The following is a 21,500-nucleotide window of genomic DNA, read 5'->3' as shown; positions in this document are numbered from 1 at the left end:
AGAGACAGAGACAGAGAGAGAGAGAGAGAGAGAGAGAGAGAATGAGAAGAGAACAGGGAAGAGCTTTGCTGTAAGCTCCACCACAATGTCTTTGCCTTTGAATGACTCCCTGCCTGCTGTTCCAGCTCCACCCCCATCACACTCTGGGATGGCTCAGGGTGACCTGTCTCTGGGAAACAGGGCCAGACAGACAGCACGCCTCCCATCAGTGACTCCAGTCTGATGACTTGGCCAGGTTACTGTTAATCCTCTTTACTACTTCTCTTCCCAAATTCAGGGCAGCAGTACCATTTGGGAGAAAGAACACTAATCTGAAGGACCTGAGTTCCAATCCTGCACCTGCCATTTACTAGCTGTGTGACTTTGGACAAATCACTTCACCTTTGTGGGCCTCAGTTTCCTCATTTATAGAAGGAGGGGGTTGGATTTGAGGACTCCTGGGGCTTCTTTCAGATTTAAATCTGTGACTTAAAATAGCCAGATATCACAAGGACCTGTCTAGGGGGAACTCAATTGTGAGCATGAATACCCTTTAACCCCAGCTTGCTCTAGGTAGCTGGAACCTTAGGGGAAACCTTGACTCTCTCATCAGCGCCTGAATAATGAAAATCTCACCTTCTCAGGCTCAGTTTGCTTACAAAGCCCAGGATTCCTGTTACCAGACAACTGTGTTGGTGCTTAAAGATTTATCCTGAACAGCCAGAGAAAACAGGATATCCCAGAATCTAGAACTAGAAGGTCTTTTGAAGTCACTTAGTTCAATTTCCCCCCTCCTAAATCCACACACCATTTTTATAGAGAAGGACATGTGGAAGGAAGGAAACAAGCACCTACTAAGTGCCAGGTGATGTCTTAATTTTATCTTATTTGATCACAAATATTATTTCATTTGATCTTGATAATAACCTTTGGGTATTGTTATTATCCCCATTTAACCGATGAAGAAACAAAGGTAAAGCAGAGAAAAAGTGACTTAGTTCAAGGTTATATAACTAGTAAATGTTTGAGGCCAGAGTTGAACTCATGTCTTCTTGAGGTCCAGAGCTCTATGCATTGTACCCCCTAGCTCCAGAGAAGGAGGGTAACTGATGATAAGACAGACAGGATAGGATTCGAATCTACCTCCTCTGCCTACAAATCAGAGGTCTTTACATCACAACAAGATACTATCATCAAATATGCTACTCCTTTGATACCACTCACCTTGAAAAGTTAGTCACCATCTAAACACAGCTTCCCCTCAAATAGCGGTCTCTGCCTCTTACACTCAAAGAGCAGTGCCCCATCGGGGGCTAAAGTAGGATGGTGGAAAGGACACTATGTCACATAGGGGTAAGTCAAAGGATAGAACACAGTGGTTTACAGGACCATAGATGTAAAGTGAAAAGAGAAATTATCTAGTCTAGGGGTTTTTAACATGCTTCCATGGATAAATTTCAGGGGGTTTCAACTTTAAAAAAAATTTTTGGTAAATGTATTTTGATGTATTTGGTTTCTTTTGTAATCCTATGTCATTTTACACATTTAAAAACATGATTTTGAGAAGGAATTCACAGGTTGCCAAGGAGGCCCATATTACAAAAATGGTTAAGAACCCCTGATCTAGCCCAGCTCCTTCTTTTACAGATGAGGAAATTGAGTCTACAGCAGGTAATATAATTTGCCAAAGGCCATACAGTTAGTGCATGTCTAAAGCAGGATTTGAACCCAGGTTCTCAGAAATCTAGAGCTAAACATTCTTTCCAACCAACCATATTGTATCCTATTGTAGGATCTCAGAGATGAAGGAATTTCAGAGCCATATAGTCCAACCTATTTTTGACCAAGGATCTCCTCTTAAACTTCATCAGCCAGTTTGCTCTCCTCCATTTTAGGGGTGAGTTCATCCCATTCACATTCATAGTTATGATTATTAATTGTACATTGCCCTCCATACTATTCTTTTGGACTTTTTTCTTTCTTTGCTCCATGTCCTCTCTTTAAAAATAAGAGGGTGATGAGAAAAGTGTGCTTAGCATCTGTGCTCTATGCAATCAGCTTCTATTCTCCTGTTTTCATCTCTTCCCCTAGACCTCAGTCATCCTTTCTTTCCTTCTCCTTAACTCTGTCTTCATAACCCCCACTTTGAGTTTAGCATATTTGTTTTTTGTTTTCTGCTTTTTTGGAGGGGGAGGGTAGAGAAATTGGGGTTAAGTGACTTGCCCAAGGTCACACAGCTAGCTTTTTGTGTTAAGTGTCTGAGGGTAGATTTGAACTCATGTCCGCCTGACTCCAGAGCCTGTGCTCTATTCACTGTGCCACCTAGCCACCCTGGGTTTAGCATATTTGTTACAAGGATTTCATTTTTCTTGTTTTTCTCCTTTAAATAGAGGGAAAGGAACTAAGAAGAGAAATGAAATTGAAAAATAAAATAAAATGGAAAAAAATCACTGACAATTGATCATCCAGCATCCACCTGACTGCCTTTGGTGAATGAGAACTCAGGAAACAAAGATTTCTGAGGTGCAAATAGTCAGATGTTCTCCAGGATGCTTTAGGGAAGGTCATGTTGCCTTGGGGGGGTGGGGTAAAGAAGGAAGGGTATTGGTTACACTGTTTGGAATAGGACACAGGATGCCAAAAAGGATCATGGCTGTGGAGTTGGAAGAGCTAATTACTCCACATATAGAAAGATAGAGGATTCATTTTTGGATTGATTCTCTTATTAGAAAGTCACCGGGACAGGTTGTGGGGTGTCAGGTGATGCAAGGAAGGAGTATGAAAGGAGAGCTGATCGTGCGTAGGCTGAATTGTGCTCTCCCTTAGCGGCTGCCAAGGGAGTAGGCTGTGAGGAAGAACACTCTTTCTGTGCCTCCTGGACATCATATGGTCCAGACCTTTGATTCTCAATTCTGAAGTGACTTTGTAATTTAGTTCAACTTAATGAGACTTGGGAGACAGCCAGGATAATCACAAGAGACCCTCACTTTGGAATAGTTTGTCTCAACTCAATGTACTAGCATTGGAACAGTTGGGCAAGGGGTCTGCTGCCCTGGGGCAGTGGAATTGTTACCTAGGGGCGAATCTTGCTCTGGTTGTCAGCCAGCTCCATTGTAACCTGGACTAATACCCCTTTTCTGTCTACCACCCCACTCCCACTCTGTGAATGATTTGACCTGGATTTGGTCTCCATTTCAGTGAAAAAGGACCAGGTCAACTTAACTGTTGTATTTGGTTATTCTGTTGTTAATCAACATATATTTAATAGGTGCTCACCATGTACTAGGCACTGTGCCAAGTTCTAATAACTCAAAAGAAAGATAAAAACCAGTCCCTACCATCAAGGAGCTCACCTTCTAATGGGGGAAACCATAAGCTAACAACAATGTACACATAAGATCTTTACAGAATACATGGGAGGTGATCTCAGAGGAAAGGTCCCAGCTTTGAGAGGGGGAAGATAATGGGACTTGAGTTGAGTTTTAAAGGAAGCCAGGGAAATGGAGAGGTAGAAGTGAGAAGGCAGAGCATCCAGGCATGGAGGACACAAGGTGCAATGATTTGGAGACAGATGATGTAGTGTCCTGTTTGTGGACCCATAAGTAGTCCAGGGTGACATTGCTCCTGGGGGGTGGGGTGGGTGGAGAAGATGGTTTGGCAGCTCAATTGCAAGTCACTGGGAGGGAGTGGGGTGGGGTGGGGAATCTCCCTCCCATGCCTTTGGTAGGGATTGTAAAACAGAATATAAATGCAATAGAATATAAACACAGTAGAACATAAACTTTTTTGAGGGTAGAGACTGTTTCACTTCTTCCTGTCTTCAATCCTTAGGCACAGGGTTTGGCACACATAGGCACTTAACAAATGCTTGTTGGTTGATTATACTCTAACTTTTGAGTGATGGGGACTAGGGATGCAGGTCTAGACATGGTTCATAGGACTATAGATCTAGAACTAGAAGGAATCTCATCAGCCATCTAGACCAACTTCCTAATTTTACAGATGGGGAAACTGAGGACCAGGAAAGTGAAGGGACTTGCCTAGTGCCACATGGGGGATAAACCTCAGAGGTGTTATTAGAACCCAAATCCTCAGACTACAAGAAGGCATTTGGTTCAACCATGTTTTGCCCTCATAGTGGAGGGTAGAAACATAGGAAATTAGAGGATCATAGTGTTTCAGAGTTGGGACTTCAGGGCCCTTCTAGTCCAACTTGTACCTGAAAAAGAGTCCCCATTATCAATCAATCAATGAATATTTATTAACCATTCCACCAAATGCTAGGCACAGTGCTAAGTACTGGGGATACAAAGAGACAAAAGAGAGCCCCTGCCCTCAAGGAGATTACAGTCTAATTATAAAACACCTGACAAACACTCCTTTAGTCTAGGCTTGCAGACCTCCAAAGAAGGGGAACTTAATTCTGAAGAAGGCCTTTCTTGCTGCCCCTCCTCTCCTCCTTTGCTCTGAGATTCCTTCCTACTGTACAGATCTGGAAGGCTCAAAGTTTGCATGTTGTTGTCCCCTCTGTGAGTGCCTAGAAAGGAGGTGCTGTTTTTGTCTTTCTTAGCATGCCCAGAGTTTAGCACAGTGCCTGGCACATCTAAATACTCACTAAATGGCTCTTGACTGACTAGCCTCCTAGGGAATCAGCACCTTTCATTTACGGATAGCTCATTAGACAATTCTTTCATATATGAGGCTTCTCATCCCTTCCTGTACAGTTACAAATATAGCCACGCTCATATTTATGGAGTGGCTTCATTGAGCAGAGCAGGTCTCCAGGAGGAGGTCATTCATCTCCCTACAATACTCAGCCAGGGAGCTCTGGGCATGCAGCACCCCTAGGAGTTCCATGGGGGTAGAGGTTGTCCTTTGCCTTTCTTTCTACCCCCAGCACCTAGGACAGTGCCAGGCTGTGTATCATGAATGTTTAATAAATACTTAGTGACTAGCTGACAATCCATTCCATTTGTGGGAAGGTCTAAACATTAGGAATTTTTTTTTCTGTAACAGGTCTCCCATCCTTTCCAGCATTCTCTCCTGTCAACTACATAAAAGGGAGGAGCACTAGGTAAATGTTAGGGTCTCCCCCCCCCAAGATTTGACTCTTCCCTCCCCTCCAGTCACATACCATCCTCCTCTTCTACCCATCTCCATGTCCTTTACTAAGACCTACTTCCAGATAACTTTCTAACTTTTCATGGGTTACGGTTGAGCTGGCTGGCTACATGCCCAGGTAAGTGGGGCAGGTAAACCTGTTTCTGGGTTGCCAGGCTGAAGTACACATGCACACACACTTGCCACAGGGCTTACCTGTCTGCTTGGACTTCTGCATCCTTTGTCTCTACCTTGTGTGGCCGCCCTCCATTGATTTCCTTCTTGCCACTGGTGAGGAGGTTCAGCACTGGCTGGATCTCTCGGAGAAGGTCATTGCACTCCCCACTGCCATGCAGGCCAGCCAGGGCACTTTTCTTTGTGGGGTCCTCACCCTTCCGGTCAGATACCATGCCATTAGTTTGTGCCAGGGAACTGTCCTCTTGACCATTTTCCCTGGGGTGCTGAGGCACATTCCGGAGGCCCACAGCACTGTCTGGTCCTGGGGGCTGATCTTTGCTGGGCACAGCCTGGTGGGACAGAGCCACCGCTTTGGTGGTCGAGCCTAGGGGTCGGGTCACTCGGATGGTCTTGGGTGTCCCATCACCAGTGAATGTAGTCTCCAGGTGAGTAGTGAAGCCCTCGGGGCCCCTCAAGATGAGGACCACGTGAGTCTCTGAGGCAATACTCCTCAGAACCTCCAGCGCACCATCATAGCTCATGTCCACCAAGGGTCGGCCATTCACTGCAAGGATGATATCTCCTGCCTGGATAAGACCACTCTGCTCAGCTGCCCCACCCCGGATCAGGTCAGAGATAATCACTGGAGGCTTGCTAACCCTTTCTTTTACTAGGAATCCCAAGCCTCCCACTTTGCGCTTGAATAGCCTTACAGAAATGACGTTGGGTTGAATTTGTTGAACACTAAACATGTGGTCTTCCATTGTGACTTCAGAGTATCTGTCCCACTGAGTGCAAGCCTTAGTGACCAGAGGCTTTTTCCCTCAGTGAGGGACACACTCTGGACCTCAAAAAAAGGAGTTAAGAAGATGGATACTGCTGGGGCTGGATTTGTATGAGCCAGGCTCAGGAGAAGGATTGGTTCTTTGGCGTCTGAGTAATTGGTCTTGGATATCAACTGGTTCAGAGCATCTGGTAGCATCTATTCATTCCAATCCCAATTTCTGGGGCATGGTATGATTCATTGCTGTTCTCACTCTCTTGCTCCAAGGAAGGGATAGGTGACTTCTCCTGGGGGCTTCAGATCAGAAGAGAGGGTATGTCTCTGGAAGGAGATTCACCCCAAAGAAACAGATGCCAAGCCTGGCAATGCCACCCTGTCACGGAGAGGGCCCCTGGGAGCTGCTCTAGTGGTGAGACATGCCAACTCCAGATCATTCCTCACTGTTAGCTAGATGAGGGCAGCAACTTTTCTCATAGGTGTCTCGGTAGAACTGTCAGGCTGAGAACAGACTGGTGCCTTCTTGAGCTAAAGACAGAAAGGAAAGGAAGGAGAGAGAAAAAAAGATACAAGAGATCAATGAGTATGGAAAATGAAAATGGGAAGCATAGACCTAAATAAGGTAAGTGGGAGACATTCCCACTGGGAGCCTCAGGGCAGAGTTTTGAAGGCAACTCAGAAAACGAGCCTACTCTCAAGAGGATTCCCTTCCCAGCCTGCTGGAAATTACAGAATTTCATCTCCATGATCAAAGCCCTCTGTGACAAAAAGGTCTCTCTAGGGATGCCATTGACAGTCAGAATCAAATGGTAAAAGGCTTAAAGATTCTGTTCCCCATTCTCCTACAGCCCTCCTGCCCCCAACTTACATGTATATAGGCTTTTCCCTCCTGTAGCAGAATAATCTTAGTGCACAAAACAATGTCTCATTTACACGATATACCCTATTCACTTCCTCCTGCCCAACAATGAATACCACCAAACTGGAAGAATGATTTTGCCTTTGATGAGGTTCAACGAATCAATGAAGATTTATTAAGCACCTACTATGTGCCAGGAAATTTGCTGAGCTCTGGGGATACAAAAAGAGGCAAAAAGTCCCTGCCCTCAAGGAGCTTACAATCTAATGGAAGAGACAAAATATAAATAAATATATACAAAGCAAGTTATACAGGATAAAAGAAAGAAGGCTTACACATGTTCTCCAGACATTTTTTTTTTAGCATACGGGACATTCTTCTGTAGTTTTCTTAATGTCAATAGTATTACAAAGTCTATTCTTTTCTATCTGGCACAAATTCATCCACTTAAAGTATGTAATGAAGAGAAGACCAGAAGACTGCATCCAATGCCTACGTCAAAAGCAGAAATCTCATAGGTTCTTACAATCAATTTATTTAATCCTGGATATTGAAAGCCTTGAGGAGAAAAAAAGAGCTTCTCCTCACCTGAAATCAACTTCTCTGACTAAAAATGAAATGCTTCTGGCAATTATCAAATCATTTACTAAGGGTCATTTAGATTTGGTCTAGGGCTTGGTTGATGGATTTATGGCTTTTGGTCCACACTACCCCACCAGTCCTAAGATCGTATTCTTCATAGATGCAGAAGGAGCTGGTGAAAGACCTATATGCCACATTATTTGCCTGGTCATAAAGATCTGATAATAGGAAATAATATGCATTAAAAGAGCAACATGGAATTTTGCTGGTACTGTGAGAAATGTGGATTGTGGAGGTCCGGAGGGAATTTGTGAGACCTACCAGAGGGGAGGGGATTTTGATGCCTTATGGAACCAAAAAATATTTTTCTGATTGTTGAAGGGTGGGATATAAGCACATTCTGAATATATCATCAGGTTAAACAAAACTACTCCTACAGCCATTGTCTCTTGAATGTAATAATAGTTCACATTTAATGTGTTTAATAAACACATTAAAGTTTACCAATTACTTTATATATATTATCTCATTTGAGCCTTAGGTAGGTGCCATTATTAGAATTATTATTATATATGTATAATATTATATAACTATATAATATTATAATGTGCTATTATTATTGGGTTCAAAGATCGCTGCAGATGGTGACTGCAGCAGTGAAATTAAAAGATGCTTGTTCCTTGGAAAGAAAGCTATGGCAAATTTGGACAGAGGGCTAAAAAGCAAAAATATCCCCTTGCCGACAAAGGTCTGGGTAGTCAAAGCTTTGGTTTTTTCAGTACTAATGCATGCTTGTGAGAGTTAGACTATAAGGAAAGCTGAGTGCTGCAGAATTGATGCTTTTGAATTGTGCTAGAGAAGACTTTTGAGAGTCCCTTAGATAGCAATGAGATCAAATTGGTCAGCACTTAAAGAAATTAATTCAGACTGTTCATTGGAAGGTCAAATACTGAAGTTGAAGCTTCAATACTTTGACCAAATAATGAGATGATGGGACTCATTGGAGAAGACCCTAATGTTCGGAAAGATTGAAGGCAAAAGGAGAAGGGGATGGCAGAGGATGAGATGGATGGGTAGTGTCACAGAAGAAACAAATGTGAGCTTGAACAGACTTTGAGAGATAATGGAGAATAGAAGGGCTTGGGGTGCTATGGTCCATGGGGTCACAGAGAGCAGAACAAGACTGAAAGACTGAACAATAGGTGCTATTATCCTCATTTTACAGATTAGGAAACTGAGGTTTGGAGAAGATGGCTATCTAAGGCCATCCAGCTAGTAAGTGCCAGAGGCAGGATGGGAATAAAGGTCTAACTTCAGTGGGGAGCTGGAGATCCTTTGTGTAAAACCCCAACTGGGTTGGATGAAGATAGCTACTAATTCCCTTTCAATTCCTAGATCAGTGATTCCATAAGGTTCAATGCTTATATTTTAGCCCTAAGTCAGGACAAATATGTGTGTATGTTGTTTCTTGTGTGTGTGTTAGCATTATAGTGTATATGTATGATGTTTGTGTATAGTGGGATAATGGCAGGGCTACATGGGGTGAGTGTATGCTCTGTATGGGGTGTGAGCATATGTTTTATGTGTGTAGTTGTTGTGTAGGAGGTTGCATATCTTGATGTGTGCATGTGAATGTGTGGTGAAAGTATGGGATGAGTGGGTGGGTGGTTGCTGGGCATGAATGGGTGTGGGTGGATATATGGTCTAGTGGAGAGGATATTGTCTTTGGAATGAGAAGACCTAGGCTTAAAGTCTCTGTTCTCTCATCTGTGTGACTTCCCTTCTTTGAACCTCAGTTTCCTCATTTGTAAAATTAAAGGATTGGTCTAACTCTAAATCTTTGGGGATGTGCTGTGGGTCAAAGTTGGTACAGATGGTGTGAGAGGGCGGTGGAAATAACCATTCCAATTCTTTCCTTTCTCTCCCTTCCAGTCCTAGTTACATGCAAAGTAGTGCGTCCCTTCCTTCTGGGTGTCCTCTTAGCCAACCCAATCGAGTGGGGGAGCTCCCAGCCGCAGTGAATGACAGACACTCTCGTCCTCATCTTGCTTTCAGCTCCTTTCCTGGGTCTCCTTAGGACCGAGACAATTGACACACGACCCAATGCCTCTGGGAACTGGAGGCGATGGTCAAGCCTGCTCCTCCCCCTCAGCCCAAGGGATCACCTCCTGGATCAGCCTAGTGTGTGTGTGCAGCCTCTCCTTTTGTGGGGTGTTATGTAATACTGCCAGCCCCTCTGTGTGGGAGATGGAATAATAAATATCCCAGGACCAGCCTGGTTTGTACTCTCCATCTGGCATCTCTGTGTGTGTTTCTCTCTGTGTTTTCATGCATCACTTTCCTGCTGTGTCATTTCTCTGGTGTTTGTGTGTGTGTGTGCGCGCGCACAAGAGCGTATTTGCACACGCGCATTTTCTCAGGCTCTCCTGAATCTCCCTCTCTACGTATCCTTCTCTAGAGGCTCCAGAAGGACCCCAAATCCAGCAAATAGCATCAGTCTCTTCCTGGGCATGGAATGCCCATGCCCACCCTCTCTTAGCTGTCTGCCATCCTAATCCCTTTTGGAGATTTAGCTCCTTGGTTCCAGAGCCAAGCAGATGAGACCACAAAAACCCCTTGGATGGCCCAAGGTGGGAATCTCATCTCTGTCCTTTAACTAAAGGAGAGATTTTGAGGCAAGTCTTACACATGTTAATAGAGAGAAGGCACTCATATTCTCCTCCTCCACTCTGCCCACACTATACTCCTTGGACCTGAGCTCTCAAAAGGCAACATGGTACCCAAGCTAGCAGCTAGCATAACAGCTAGCCTTTATATAGTGCGTTAAAAACATGATCTCATTTGAGCCTCACAACCACCCTAAGCAGTAGGTACTATCATGCCCATTTTATAGATGAGGAAATGAAGGCAGAGGTTAAGAGGCTTGCTTGGAGTCACACAGGTAGTGAGCATCTGAGGTCAGATTTGAACTCAGGTTTTCCTACCTCCAATTCCTATGTATGACTCCCTAAGTCACCTAGATGCCTCTAGTAGAAATCATTGGTGATGGTCTGCACTGGATTTTTGCATGTGTGGTGGCAGGGGGTGAGGAAAGGGTATTTAGGCCCTAAGCCTCTCTGTCCCACCTCTCTTCCTCACTGGACCCCTGCCCCAAGCAGCTTTTAGAGGGGTGTAGCACTGGGGATTAGAGGACCAGGGTTTGAATTGCCATGGACTTCCTGTGTGATGGCAGAGTGGATAGAAATCTGGCCTTGAATTCAGGTAAGTCTTGGGTTCAAGTTTAGTTTCTGACATATTCTGTATGCATGACCCTGGGCAAATCACTTAACCTCTCAATGCCGCCGGTGAAATTTTAAGGCTATAAGTTGCAAACAGGTGCAGGATAAGTGCAGATGTATATTAGTAGACGATGCTGAAACAACAATTAGCAATTATAGTGCTTTAAGATTTGCAAAATGCTTTACAGATATGATCTCATTTTATCCTCACAACACATCTGTGAAATGGATGCTATTATTATCCCCATTTTTACAGATTGGGAAACTGAGGCAGGCAGTGCTTAAGTGACTTGCCAAGGACCATACAGCTGGTGTCTGAGGCAGGATTTTTGAATTCAGATCTTCCTGTATACCGAACTTCTACACACATACATGTCTACATACATACCCACATAAATACATACATAGTACATACCTATCTATATACCTACATACACAAACACACTCATAAAAGGATGGAGTTGGACTAGCTTTTCTCCAAGGTCTCCTCATTCTAGGGCCTTTTCCAGTTCTAACAGTCTGCAATTCATTCCCGGAATCCTTGGCCTGGACAATTGCCCAAGACAAATACAAGGATGTCAGGAACATGGATCTTTGCAAGGCATTTAATGCTTAGAACGGTTTCTTTCTCTTCCAACTGGATGACCTAGAAATTTCCTTCAAGATCTGTGATCTATGAACATAGAAAGGATGGTCACACTGTGAAGACCCATTGGGGGGAGTGGGGTAAGGGATGGGTGGTGAGAATCCTCCCTTCTCTTTTCCTGTTCTTCATCTCTGGTGGTCTCCGAATCCATCAAGGATAGCCAGGCAATGGGAAGATGTTACGACAAGGGATGCCTGCTTCTTGCCTCCCCACCTTTACTAAGGACACTGGAGTGCTCCCACAGCTTGGATGAAATGGAAGTCAACAACTTCATTCTGTGACATGGAAGACTTTCCATCCCCGGTGCTGCCTCCTCACTTCTTCTAGATATCAGCAGCTTCCCTGACTCCATGACCTGTAATCCCCTTGCACTGCCATTTAATCTACTTTTGTGATGTAAGTACCTCTGGGACTTGCCATCCACATCACTGCTGTACCATAATGACTTCCATCTTGCAGAAGAACTTTGTTTTTTATGTCTTAGCTCCCCTAATTTGAGTTTCAGCTTTAAAATTTTTTATTTTGAGTTTAATTCCAGAATTTAGAATACTTCTTGCCACACAGTGATTAATAAGTGCTTTCTATCTCATTCATTCATTCATTCATTCATTCATTCATTCATTCATCCATTCATTCATTTATTATCCTCTAATGGGGGATGGCCTGACCTTGGTGCTGAACCCTGGGAACAAGGGCAGAGGAAATGCAGGGCTTGAGTAGCCTTTATACTTCAAGATCTGTGATTTCTTGGTATGGGAACTCCCTTTACTGACACAGAGAGCAACTCAGAATCAGAGGCACAGAACCTCATCTTTGCAGAAGAACTGATACCTAAACAACCCCCCCCCCCGTTGGTTGTTTTGCAATTTCGGTCATGTCTGCTTTTTTGTGACCCCTTTTTTTTTTTTTTGGCAGAGGTACTGGAATGGTTTGCCATTTCCTTCTCCAGCTCATTTTACAGAGGAAGAAACTGAGGCAGACAGGGATAAGTGACTTGCTCAAGATCACACTGCTAGCATCTGAGGCCAGATTTGAATTCAGGTCTACGCCCAGAGTCTATCCCAATTCACTGCATGACCTAGATCCTCTAAACATGACACCCTACAAGTGGTAGCCTAACCTCTTCTTGAAGACTTCCCTTGTAGAGAAACTCACTCCCTCTCAAGGAAGCCCGTTCTACTATGTCTTATTAGATGATCATTGAGAGCATTCTTGGCTTAAAAAAAAGGTCACCTCGCTGCAGCCCACCTGGTGACCAGCCTCTGTGAGTATGGGCTAGACTGGGCCTTGGATGTCAGACACAGTCTGTCACCAGGACTGTACTGGAAGCTTCTCCCACTGTGTGGGACTAGCCAGGGCTTGTTCTGTCTTGGCAGAGCCTTGGGGCCCAGGGTGACCTCCCTGCCATGATGAGGCACTGGAGGAGGACCTTGGTGGAGGGCAGTCATGCTTCTTTGACGAAAATAAACCATAGGTTAACAGTCACTCTTCATTTGGAAATGTAAATATACAAAAGCATTCAAAACCTCCTTTCTCTCATCTTAAAAAAAAGTTCCTTAGCAGAACCCAAACTACTCATTTTCGGTCTTTCCCCCAAGGAATATAACAAGTAGGAATCCATCTGATGCCCCCTCTCCCACGCTGGCAGTTCATTGCCACAGCCCTGCAATTCTTCTTTCTCCCCCCACCCCCAAATCCTCAGAACAAGCAGGGGGACAGCCTGGTGCTAGGGAGCTGGCAGGAGTCAGAGGACCTGGGTTCCAATCTCATCTCCACTGTGGCTTGGAGAAAGTCATTTACCCTCACTGGGCCCTGTCTGAAAAACAGGAGGGGTATGGGCTAGATTACTAAGATCCCTTACAGTTCTGATAGTCTACAATCTATAACCCTCCCAGCTCTGACATTTAAAAAATTCATAAAAGAAATGATAAATTGAAGTTAGGGGTCAATGAAAACAAAACTATTTTTCCCATCCATGTTCTCAGACCCTCTGAAATACCCCGAAGGGGTCCATGGGCTGCAGGTTTAGGACCTTTGTTCAAAAGGCTCTCCTAGCTCTATCACTCACTCTCCAAGCTCTATCATTCTCCTCCAAGCCCTAAAATTGTATATCCTAAGGTCCCTCCTAGCTCTGTGTTCTAAGGGCCTTCCAAGACTTAACATTCCAAGTTCTAAAGCATCTTCTGGCTCTGACATTCTATCTCTAGCTCTAAATCCTCATTGTCTTTCTTCTTGAGCCTCATTTTCCTCTACCATAAAATGAGGACATTGGAATGGATGATCTCTGAAGTGTCTTTGAGGCCCATTTTCGGAGGTACTTTATTCCTGTGATTCCATTCTCTAGGGCTGACCTGATCAAGTTAGAGGGAGCTGTCCCTCGGTCCACCAATCCTTTCTTTCCCTCTCCACCTCTTGTTTCTTTTCATATTGTTCCTGCCCTTTCCTTGTTTTCTCCCTGAAGGTCCTGCCAGTGACTCAATCCAAGACTGCCAGAATTTAGAGCTTGAAAGTCGTCCATTCCAACCCATGCCTGACCAATAAACCCCTCTCCAGCATGCCTGACAAGTGGGCATCCTGCTTCTGAGAGGCGGATCTCCTCTAGAGGCAGTGGAATGGTACAGCAGATAGAGAGAGCTAGAGTCAGGAAGCCCCAGATTCAAATCCTGCCACAAACATTATTAGCAGTGTAACCTTCGGGAAGTCATATAACCTCTGTCTGCCTCAGTTTCCTCAATAATAAAAGGAAGATTATAATGGCTCCCAGGGTTGTTGTGAGGATCAATATTTGCACAGTGACTGGCATGGAGTTTCCCTTCTTCCTTCCTTTCTCCAAGATAATCATCCTCAGATCTTTCAACTGATACTTGTATGGCATGATCCTGAGGGTCTTCACCTGCCTGGCTGCCCTCCACTGGGTGGCCTACAGTTCTCAGAACAGAACACAGGACTTCAGCTGTGGGTTGGCCAAGGCTGCATACAGCAAGCCCATCACCTCCCTTGTTCTCTTCACGCTGCCCAGCCAAAAAGTGCATCAGCAAGTTGATTATCAAAGGAACATTGTTTCCGTCCAGATGGCAAATTGAATGAAATGTCCTTTAAAGCAGTTCATGCTGAGGGCCCCCAATAAAAAGCCTCAGGTGTCATGAAACACTAGTGGACTCAGTTTCGAAATGATTTGAGTGATATTTAAACACTTCATCTTAGCATCAAATTGGTACTCAATGGTTTTCAAGAGTGGTGAATGACATAGACAATCAGTGCCATTTTCATGGTAGCTTGTGACATTTCGTTGCCCCTCCTAGAGGGAAGTGGCACTGGTCCATTTCATCAATAGGGTGGAAGGGAGTCAAAGGGGGCCATGTTTCTTCTATTTCCTGGGTGGTCTCCAATAAGAGCTAGATTTGTTAAGCTGCTATTTTACATTGGGCAGTTTTTTGGTTTTTTTGGAGGGGGGAAGGCAGAGCAATTGGGGTTAAGTGACTTGTCCAAGATCACATGGCTAGGTAAGTGTTAAATGTCTGAGGCTGGATTTGAACTCAGGTCCTCTGACTCCAGGGCCAGTGCTCTATTCACTGTACCATCTAGCCATCCCAGGGTATTTTTAAAAAAGATTTTCAAACACTTTTCAAATTGGGTATTTTTTTTTTTCAAAAAAGGGAGAGTGAGACATTGTCATTTTACATATAGAGAAAAAGAAAGGTCTAGGAGTGATTCACAGATGTTGGGGATCCATGCATCATTTTAATGATGATATGTCTCTCTTGATACAATGTAGGTAAGTTCCTTGTGGACAGGGATTTTTTTGGTTGATGTGCTCTCAGCACCCAGCACAGTGCTTGACACATAGTAGGTGCTTATTAAATATCATCTGATAAAGGGAGTAAGTCAGGAAAATAAAAGCTTCAACAGCTCCCTAACCTACCAACAAGGATTGATGGAATAACTAAGGCTATTTTTTATTTTTGGAGGGGGGAAGGCAGGGCAATTGGGGTTAAGTGACTTGCCCAAGGTCACAGGGCTAGTAAGTGTTAAATGTCTGAGGCCAGATTCAAACCCAGGTCCTCCTGACTCCAGGACTGGTGCTCTATTCACTGTGCCACCTAGCTGCCCCAAACTAAGGCTATTTTCAAAGGGAGGAAGAGAGGAGGGAGGGGAGGGAATAGGAATGAATATAGAACCTGCTATGTGCCAGGCCCTGTTCCAAGGGCTTTGATCATATGATCCTGCTAACAGCCCTGTGAGATAAGTGCTGTTTATTACCCCCACTTTACAATTAAGGAAACTGAGGCAGACAGTGGTTAGCTGGTTTGCCCAGGGTTACACAGCTAGATAATCAACTCTGAGGGCAGATTTGAACTCAAGTCTTCTGGACTCCAGGCTCAGAACTCTACCCACTGTTCCACCTAGCTACCTAAATGTGGATGCAGTTATTGGTTAACTGGAAGGTGAAATCAGACTGGTTCTATAGGTGTGATTTTGTTGTTGAGAGGGGAAAAAGCCATGTGGAAACTCCACCTGTTGATGTAAAGTGGCAGTCCTTGGACCTTTTATGGTTTCAGAGATTGCCTGAGGGTCCTGAGATGTTGAGAGATATTTTCTTGGTCAGACATACCTAGAATGTGTCAGAGGCAGGATTCAGACTCTGAACTTTCTGTATTCAAGGCCTACTCTCAATTTGCAGATTAAAATGAGGAGCAGGACACCAGTCACTGTTGTGTAGCCATTTTTCAGTTGTGTGACCCCATTTGGGACTTTCTTTGCAATGGTTTGCCATTCCCTTCTCCAGCTCATTTACAAATGAGGAAATTGAGGCAAAAAGCGTTAAGTGACTTACCCAGGGTCATACAGCTAGTTAAGAGTCTGAGACCATTAATCCTGACTCTAGTCCCATTGCTCTGTGCCCTTTGGCTCTACCTACCTGCCTAGAACATCAGAGTCCAATTCAAAGAAGGATTTGGATCTGGGTTCAAATTCCAGCTTTGTCCCTCATTGTCAGTAAGACTGTGAATAAGTCCCTTCTCTGGGCCTCAGTTTCTTCCTCTGTAAAAATTGGGGGTTGGATTAGATGATCTTGAAGGTAGGTCTCTTCCAGTTCCAGGTATGTGATCTATGAATATAAATGTATGACTTTATCTTTTTTTCCTTTAAGTCACCAATACTTGCTACTTTAGCAATTAGAAGATAATTAGACATTTTAACTTTTCATTTTTCCTTCCTGCTGAGTCAAAGAAAGGAAATGGTTTCACTTTAGTGGAAAGATTAGTTAGCTTGGAAAGATAAACAAGAAGGTAGATTCTAGAACTCTAGAAAATTATGAGGCAGATAAAGGCCTGTAACATCAGAGCAAGAAGCAGTGAATTGTAGGTGTTTTACTAGTTCTCAAAATTTAAAAAATGTGCAGACATATTTTAAGTGTAATTTGCATTATTAATACTTTCTCTACCACTCTCTTAATCTGGAAATCAACAAAATAATAAATTAAGCCATGGTTTGTAATATTTGCCCATTTCTGAGGAGCAAAATGTTCACACTGAAAATTTAACAATTGAATCCCACAAACTGTAGCACACCAAGGAGTAGAAGGGACCTTAAGGATTATCCAGCCTGGTCCCTTACTTAATAGATAGGGAAACTGAGACCCAGTCAGCAGAAATGGCTTGCCCTGCATTGTATAGCTACCTAGTGACAGAACTGGAAAGTAGTTCTGATTTCCCATTTCAAACTTCTCTCCCCACACTGTGCCATAAAGTCTAGCCACTTGTTTTTTGGTGTCTTATTTCAGGTGAGAGAGGTTTGGTATGCTCAGAGTTTTAGCATTCATTCAGTGAATTTTAGAGATCTTGTAATGGAATTCCAAATGCCCTACCTGGAGGAAAGTTTCCCTGCCTGCCTTTCTCTCCTCTCTCCTCTTCTTACACCACTGTGCTTTAAGCAAAGGTGAAATGATAGGGTCTCATTCCTATCTCCATTACTTTTTCTTGGTTTAAAATAATTCATCTTTTCTACCACAATTTTTCTCTTGAAATCAAACCGTGACATGCCCTATTTATTCTAACAAAAGCTGAACAAAATTCCTTCTTTTTCTCTTACCAATTAATCCATGCACAAACATTTATCCAGCTCCTACTATGTGTTGTGTGCTAGGCACGAGGTATATACAAGGATGAAAACGAAACATTCTCTACTCTCAAGAAGCTTACATTCTTTCAAAAGAGACAAGATTTGTACATTCGAGCATATGTGATAGGAGAAGACAATAGTGGCTGGAGGGATTGAAAAAGGTTTCATGTAAAAGGTAAACCCTAAGCTGACCTTTGCAGGGAAGTAAGGGTTCTAGGAGGCAGAGATGAGGAGGGAGTTGGTCCTTCTAGTTGGTCCAGAATTTATGTGACTTAAACACTAGATTAGGGCAGCTAGATGGTGCAGTGAATACAGCACCAGGTCTGAAGTCAGGAAGACCTGAGTTCAAATCCGACCTCAGATACTTACTAGCTCTGTGACTTTGGACAAGCCACTTACCCCTATTTGCCTCAGTTTCTTCATCTGTAAAAGAAACTGGAGAAGGAAATGATGAGCCACTCCAGTATCTCTGCCAAGAAAGCCCCAAATCAAGTCATGAAGTGTAGACATGACTGAAAAATGACTAAACAACAATCTTAGATTAACCAGGGAGTTCTAGGAACTGAACTTGAACCCATGGGAATGCCCAGTCACTGTACCCCAATGCTGCTGCTCAGTGATTAGCCTTTAGTCCCAACAGAGATAGCATCATCTTTACCTGCCACCTTTACAGTTTCCATGGTGACCACTGGCACATATCCCAGCCAGCCATGTAGTAACATGGTCAGATATGATTGGGGTCTACAGAACAGAGGCTCATAGAGTACCGTGGACCTCTTCCCCTGCTGCCACCCCAGTACCTTTTTCTAAACTGTAGCACATTGACTATTCCACAACTTTCAAAAGAAAGGTCAGCAGAATCACAGAATTTCAGAGTTGGAAGGGACCTCAGTGACCACTGAGTCCAGCCTGTAGCTGAACAAGTAATTACCAGACGACAGCCCTCACAAGAGAATGTCCAGCCTCTACCTGAAGGACTCCAGTGAGGGGAAACCCACCATTTCTCAAGGCATCCACTTCACTTTTGGACAGCTGTCATTGGGAGGAAATTTTTCCTTGTGTGAAGCCTAATTTGGCCTTTCTGCAACTTCTACTCATTGCTTCTGGTTTCTGGATAACAGCCCTCTGAATACCAGAAGACATCTCAAGCCTCACCTGCCTTCTCTTCTTTAGGTTAAACATTCCAGGCTCCCTAAAATAAACTTCCTGTGGCAGGATTTTGAACCATTCTGATCACCCTTCAGTGGGTAGTACCCTTCTGGTCTTGGGCTATGTCATTTGGACACAAGGATTTGTCAATATTTTAAAAACGTATCTCTTAGAGCTGAATTCAGGACACCAGATGGGGTCTTCCTAAGGCACAAGACAGTAGGACAATCAGATCCTTCTTCCTGGACACTAACACTAATGCAGTCTAATACCACATTTAAAGAGAGGTTAACACATGATTATAATGGCTAATATTAATATATTATGATGAATAGCAATGAATGATATTAATATTCACATTATTACTAATTTGCATCTCATCAAAAGTGGTTAATGCTGCCATGATGTTGTGTTTAATATTAACCATATAATGATATTAATGTTAATTAATCTCACATTAAAAAGAGACTGGCCACTTAATGGCTGACACAGTTTGATCCTAGGATCATAGATTTAGACTGAATTCTCCTTGTGGGGCAGGGATTGTGTCTTTACCTTTGTATCTCCAGTATTTAGCACCGTGCTTGACATAAAGTAAGTACTGAATAAATGTTCGGTGATTGGTTCACCAGAGTTTGGAGTGGGACTTTAGTAGCAATCTAATCCACCTCCTTCATTTTACTGAGGGGAAACTGAGCTCAGGTCCAGAGAATTGATGTGGCTTGTCCAAAGTCACTCAGCTTGTGTTATTTCCACTGCGTTTCTATAGCAAAGAATATGACAGATACTCAACAAATTAAATCCAGCTCATATTATCAAATTAGATGATTTTTTTGTAAAATGCCAAGCAGGGTGTCTGTCATACAGTAGGCACTAAATGAATACATACTCTCTTCCCCACTTAGGATTTAGTGATCTGTTTCATTTTTGCCTTTTTGCATCCAGCATCCTTGGCAGCTAGGTGGTGCAGTGGACCAAGTGTTGGCCCTGAAGTTAGGAAGAGTCATCTTCCTGAGTTCAAATCTGGCCTCAGACGCTTACTAGCCAAGTGACCCTGAGCAAGTCACTTAACCCTGTTTGCCTCAGTTTTCACATCTGCAAAATGAGCTGGAGAAGGAAATGGCAAATTCCTGCCAAGAAAACCCCAAATGGTGCCATGAAGAGTTGGACACAACTGAAAACGACTGAACAGCACCCAGCATCTAGTGCGTAGTCTGGCACTTAATACGTGATTGTTGGACAGTTGTGTGACACGGCAGATAGAATGATGGACTTGGAGTCAGGAAGATCTGGGTTCGAATCCTGCTTCAGATAATTAACTAGCTGTGTGACCCTGGGCAAATCATTTAACTTCTTCCAGTCTCAGTTTCCTCAGCTGTAAAATGGGGATAACAGTAGCAATGACCTCCCACAGGATTGTTGTGAGGATCAAATGAGATAAAATGTAAAGTATTTTGTAAACTTAATGAGCTGTATACATGCCAGCTATCATTCTCATCATTGTCATTGTTGTTGAATAGAATTTCACAGATGAGACTCAGCAGGAGAGTGACTTGTCCAAAGTCACATAGGTGGCATATATGACTTCCCCTTCATGGCTCTCAGATGACGGATGTGTATGCCAATATAGCAAAAACTCATTTGCTTTCTTCTTACTTAAAACTATCTCTTTCTTCTTACTTAAAACTATCTCTTTCTTATCCTCGTTACAATTCCAAAAAGTAGGCATAAAGTCACATACGTGGCAGAGCCAGGATTCAAACCCAGGTCTTGTTTCCACATCCAGCGTTCCCTCTACCACTCCACCCCGCTGATACGCCCACGAATAAGGGAGAGTGAGATACAGACACTGGAAAGATACAAAGCAAAGTGTTGCGGGATTTCAGAGGAAGCAAAAATCAATTTCAGCTAGGGGCAATCAAGGAAAGCTGGGCAGGCTTTCCAGGAGGAGATTGTAATTATTGGAAATGACGTGGGCAAGGGCAAGCGAGTGGGCAAGAAACCGGGGAAGCAAGGAGTCTGGGTTAGCCGGAAGGCTGGGCACTTGAAGATGAGTCCTGTGAGATCAAGATTGATTGTTGACCTAGTACTGAAACTATTTCAGCAGATTATCTAATTGCCTCCCACCTCCTTAGCTAATTGGATGCCATCAGACAAAGAGTTGGCTGTACAAAATAAATGTACTTTCAAATCAATTTTCTGGGAGAGATTCAAAATCCAAGCTAAAATTTAGAGGCTCCCACCTGTTTCAGGATTTTAACTCCCCTTTGCTTTGTGATGGATTTTGTGCTACTCTTCCCCTTTGCCCTAAAGCACTGACAAATGTGTACCTGTTTTTGAACTCTAAGGGGGCTTCTATCTAGTATGGAGGTAGTTTGAAAGGTTGTGTACCCTAGGGTGGTCCACGCTTTAGTTCCCCTCCGTGGCTGTCATCTGATGAACATGTATGCCAATATACCAAAAACTCGTTTGCTTTTCTTCTTACTTAAAACCATCTCTCTCTCTCTCTCTCTCTCTCTCTCTCTCTCTCTCTCTCTCTCTCTCTCTCTCTCTCTCTCTCTCTCTCTCTCTCTCTCTCTCTCTCTCTCTCTCTCTCTCTCTCTCTCTCTCTCTCTCTCTCTCTCTCTCTCTCTCTCTCCTCTCTGTCTCTGTCTCTCTCTCTCTCTCTCTCTGTCTCTCTCTGTCTTTCTCTGTCTCTCTCTGTCTCTCTCTCTCCCTCTCTGTCTCTGTCTCTCTGTCTCTGTCTCTCTGTCTCTCTCTCTCTCTCTCCTCTCTCTCTGTCTCTCTCTCTCTCTCTCTGTCTCTCTCTGTCTTTCTCTGTCTCTCTCT

General features: G+C 43.6%; 1 protein-coding gene across 1 annotated transcript in view; it reads right to left on the bottom strand.

Moving 5' to 3' along the window:
- Positions 1-21,500, bottom strand: part of NOS1 (nitric oxide synthase 1) — a 143,133-nt gene that overhangs the window by 101,799 nt on the left and 19,834 nt on the right. The window contains exon 2 of the mRNA XM_069081409.1: positions 5,296-6,565. Coding sequence (XP_068937510.1) covers positions 5,296-6,020 — 725 coding nt within the window. The 5' untranslated portion in view covers positions 6,021-6,565. The remainder of the gene's footprint in view (positions 1-5,295; positions 6,566-21,500) is intronic.

Source organism: Petaurus breviceps, unplaced genomic scaffold (assembly GCF_028583685.1).
Source record: "Petaurus breviceps papuanus isolate PSGF00001 unplaced genomic scaffold, PetGlider_PUasm1.0 99, whole genome shotgun sequence".
In the NCBI taxonomy this organism is placed as follows: Eukaryota; Metazoa; Chordata; class Mammalia; order Diprotodontia; family Petauridae; genus Petaurus; species Petaurus breviceps.
This window is presented reverse-complemented; position numbering and strand designations above follow the sequence as displayed.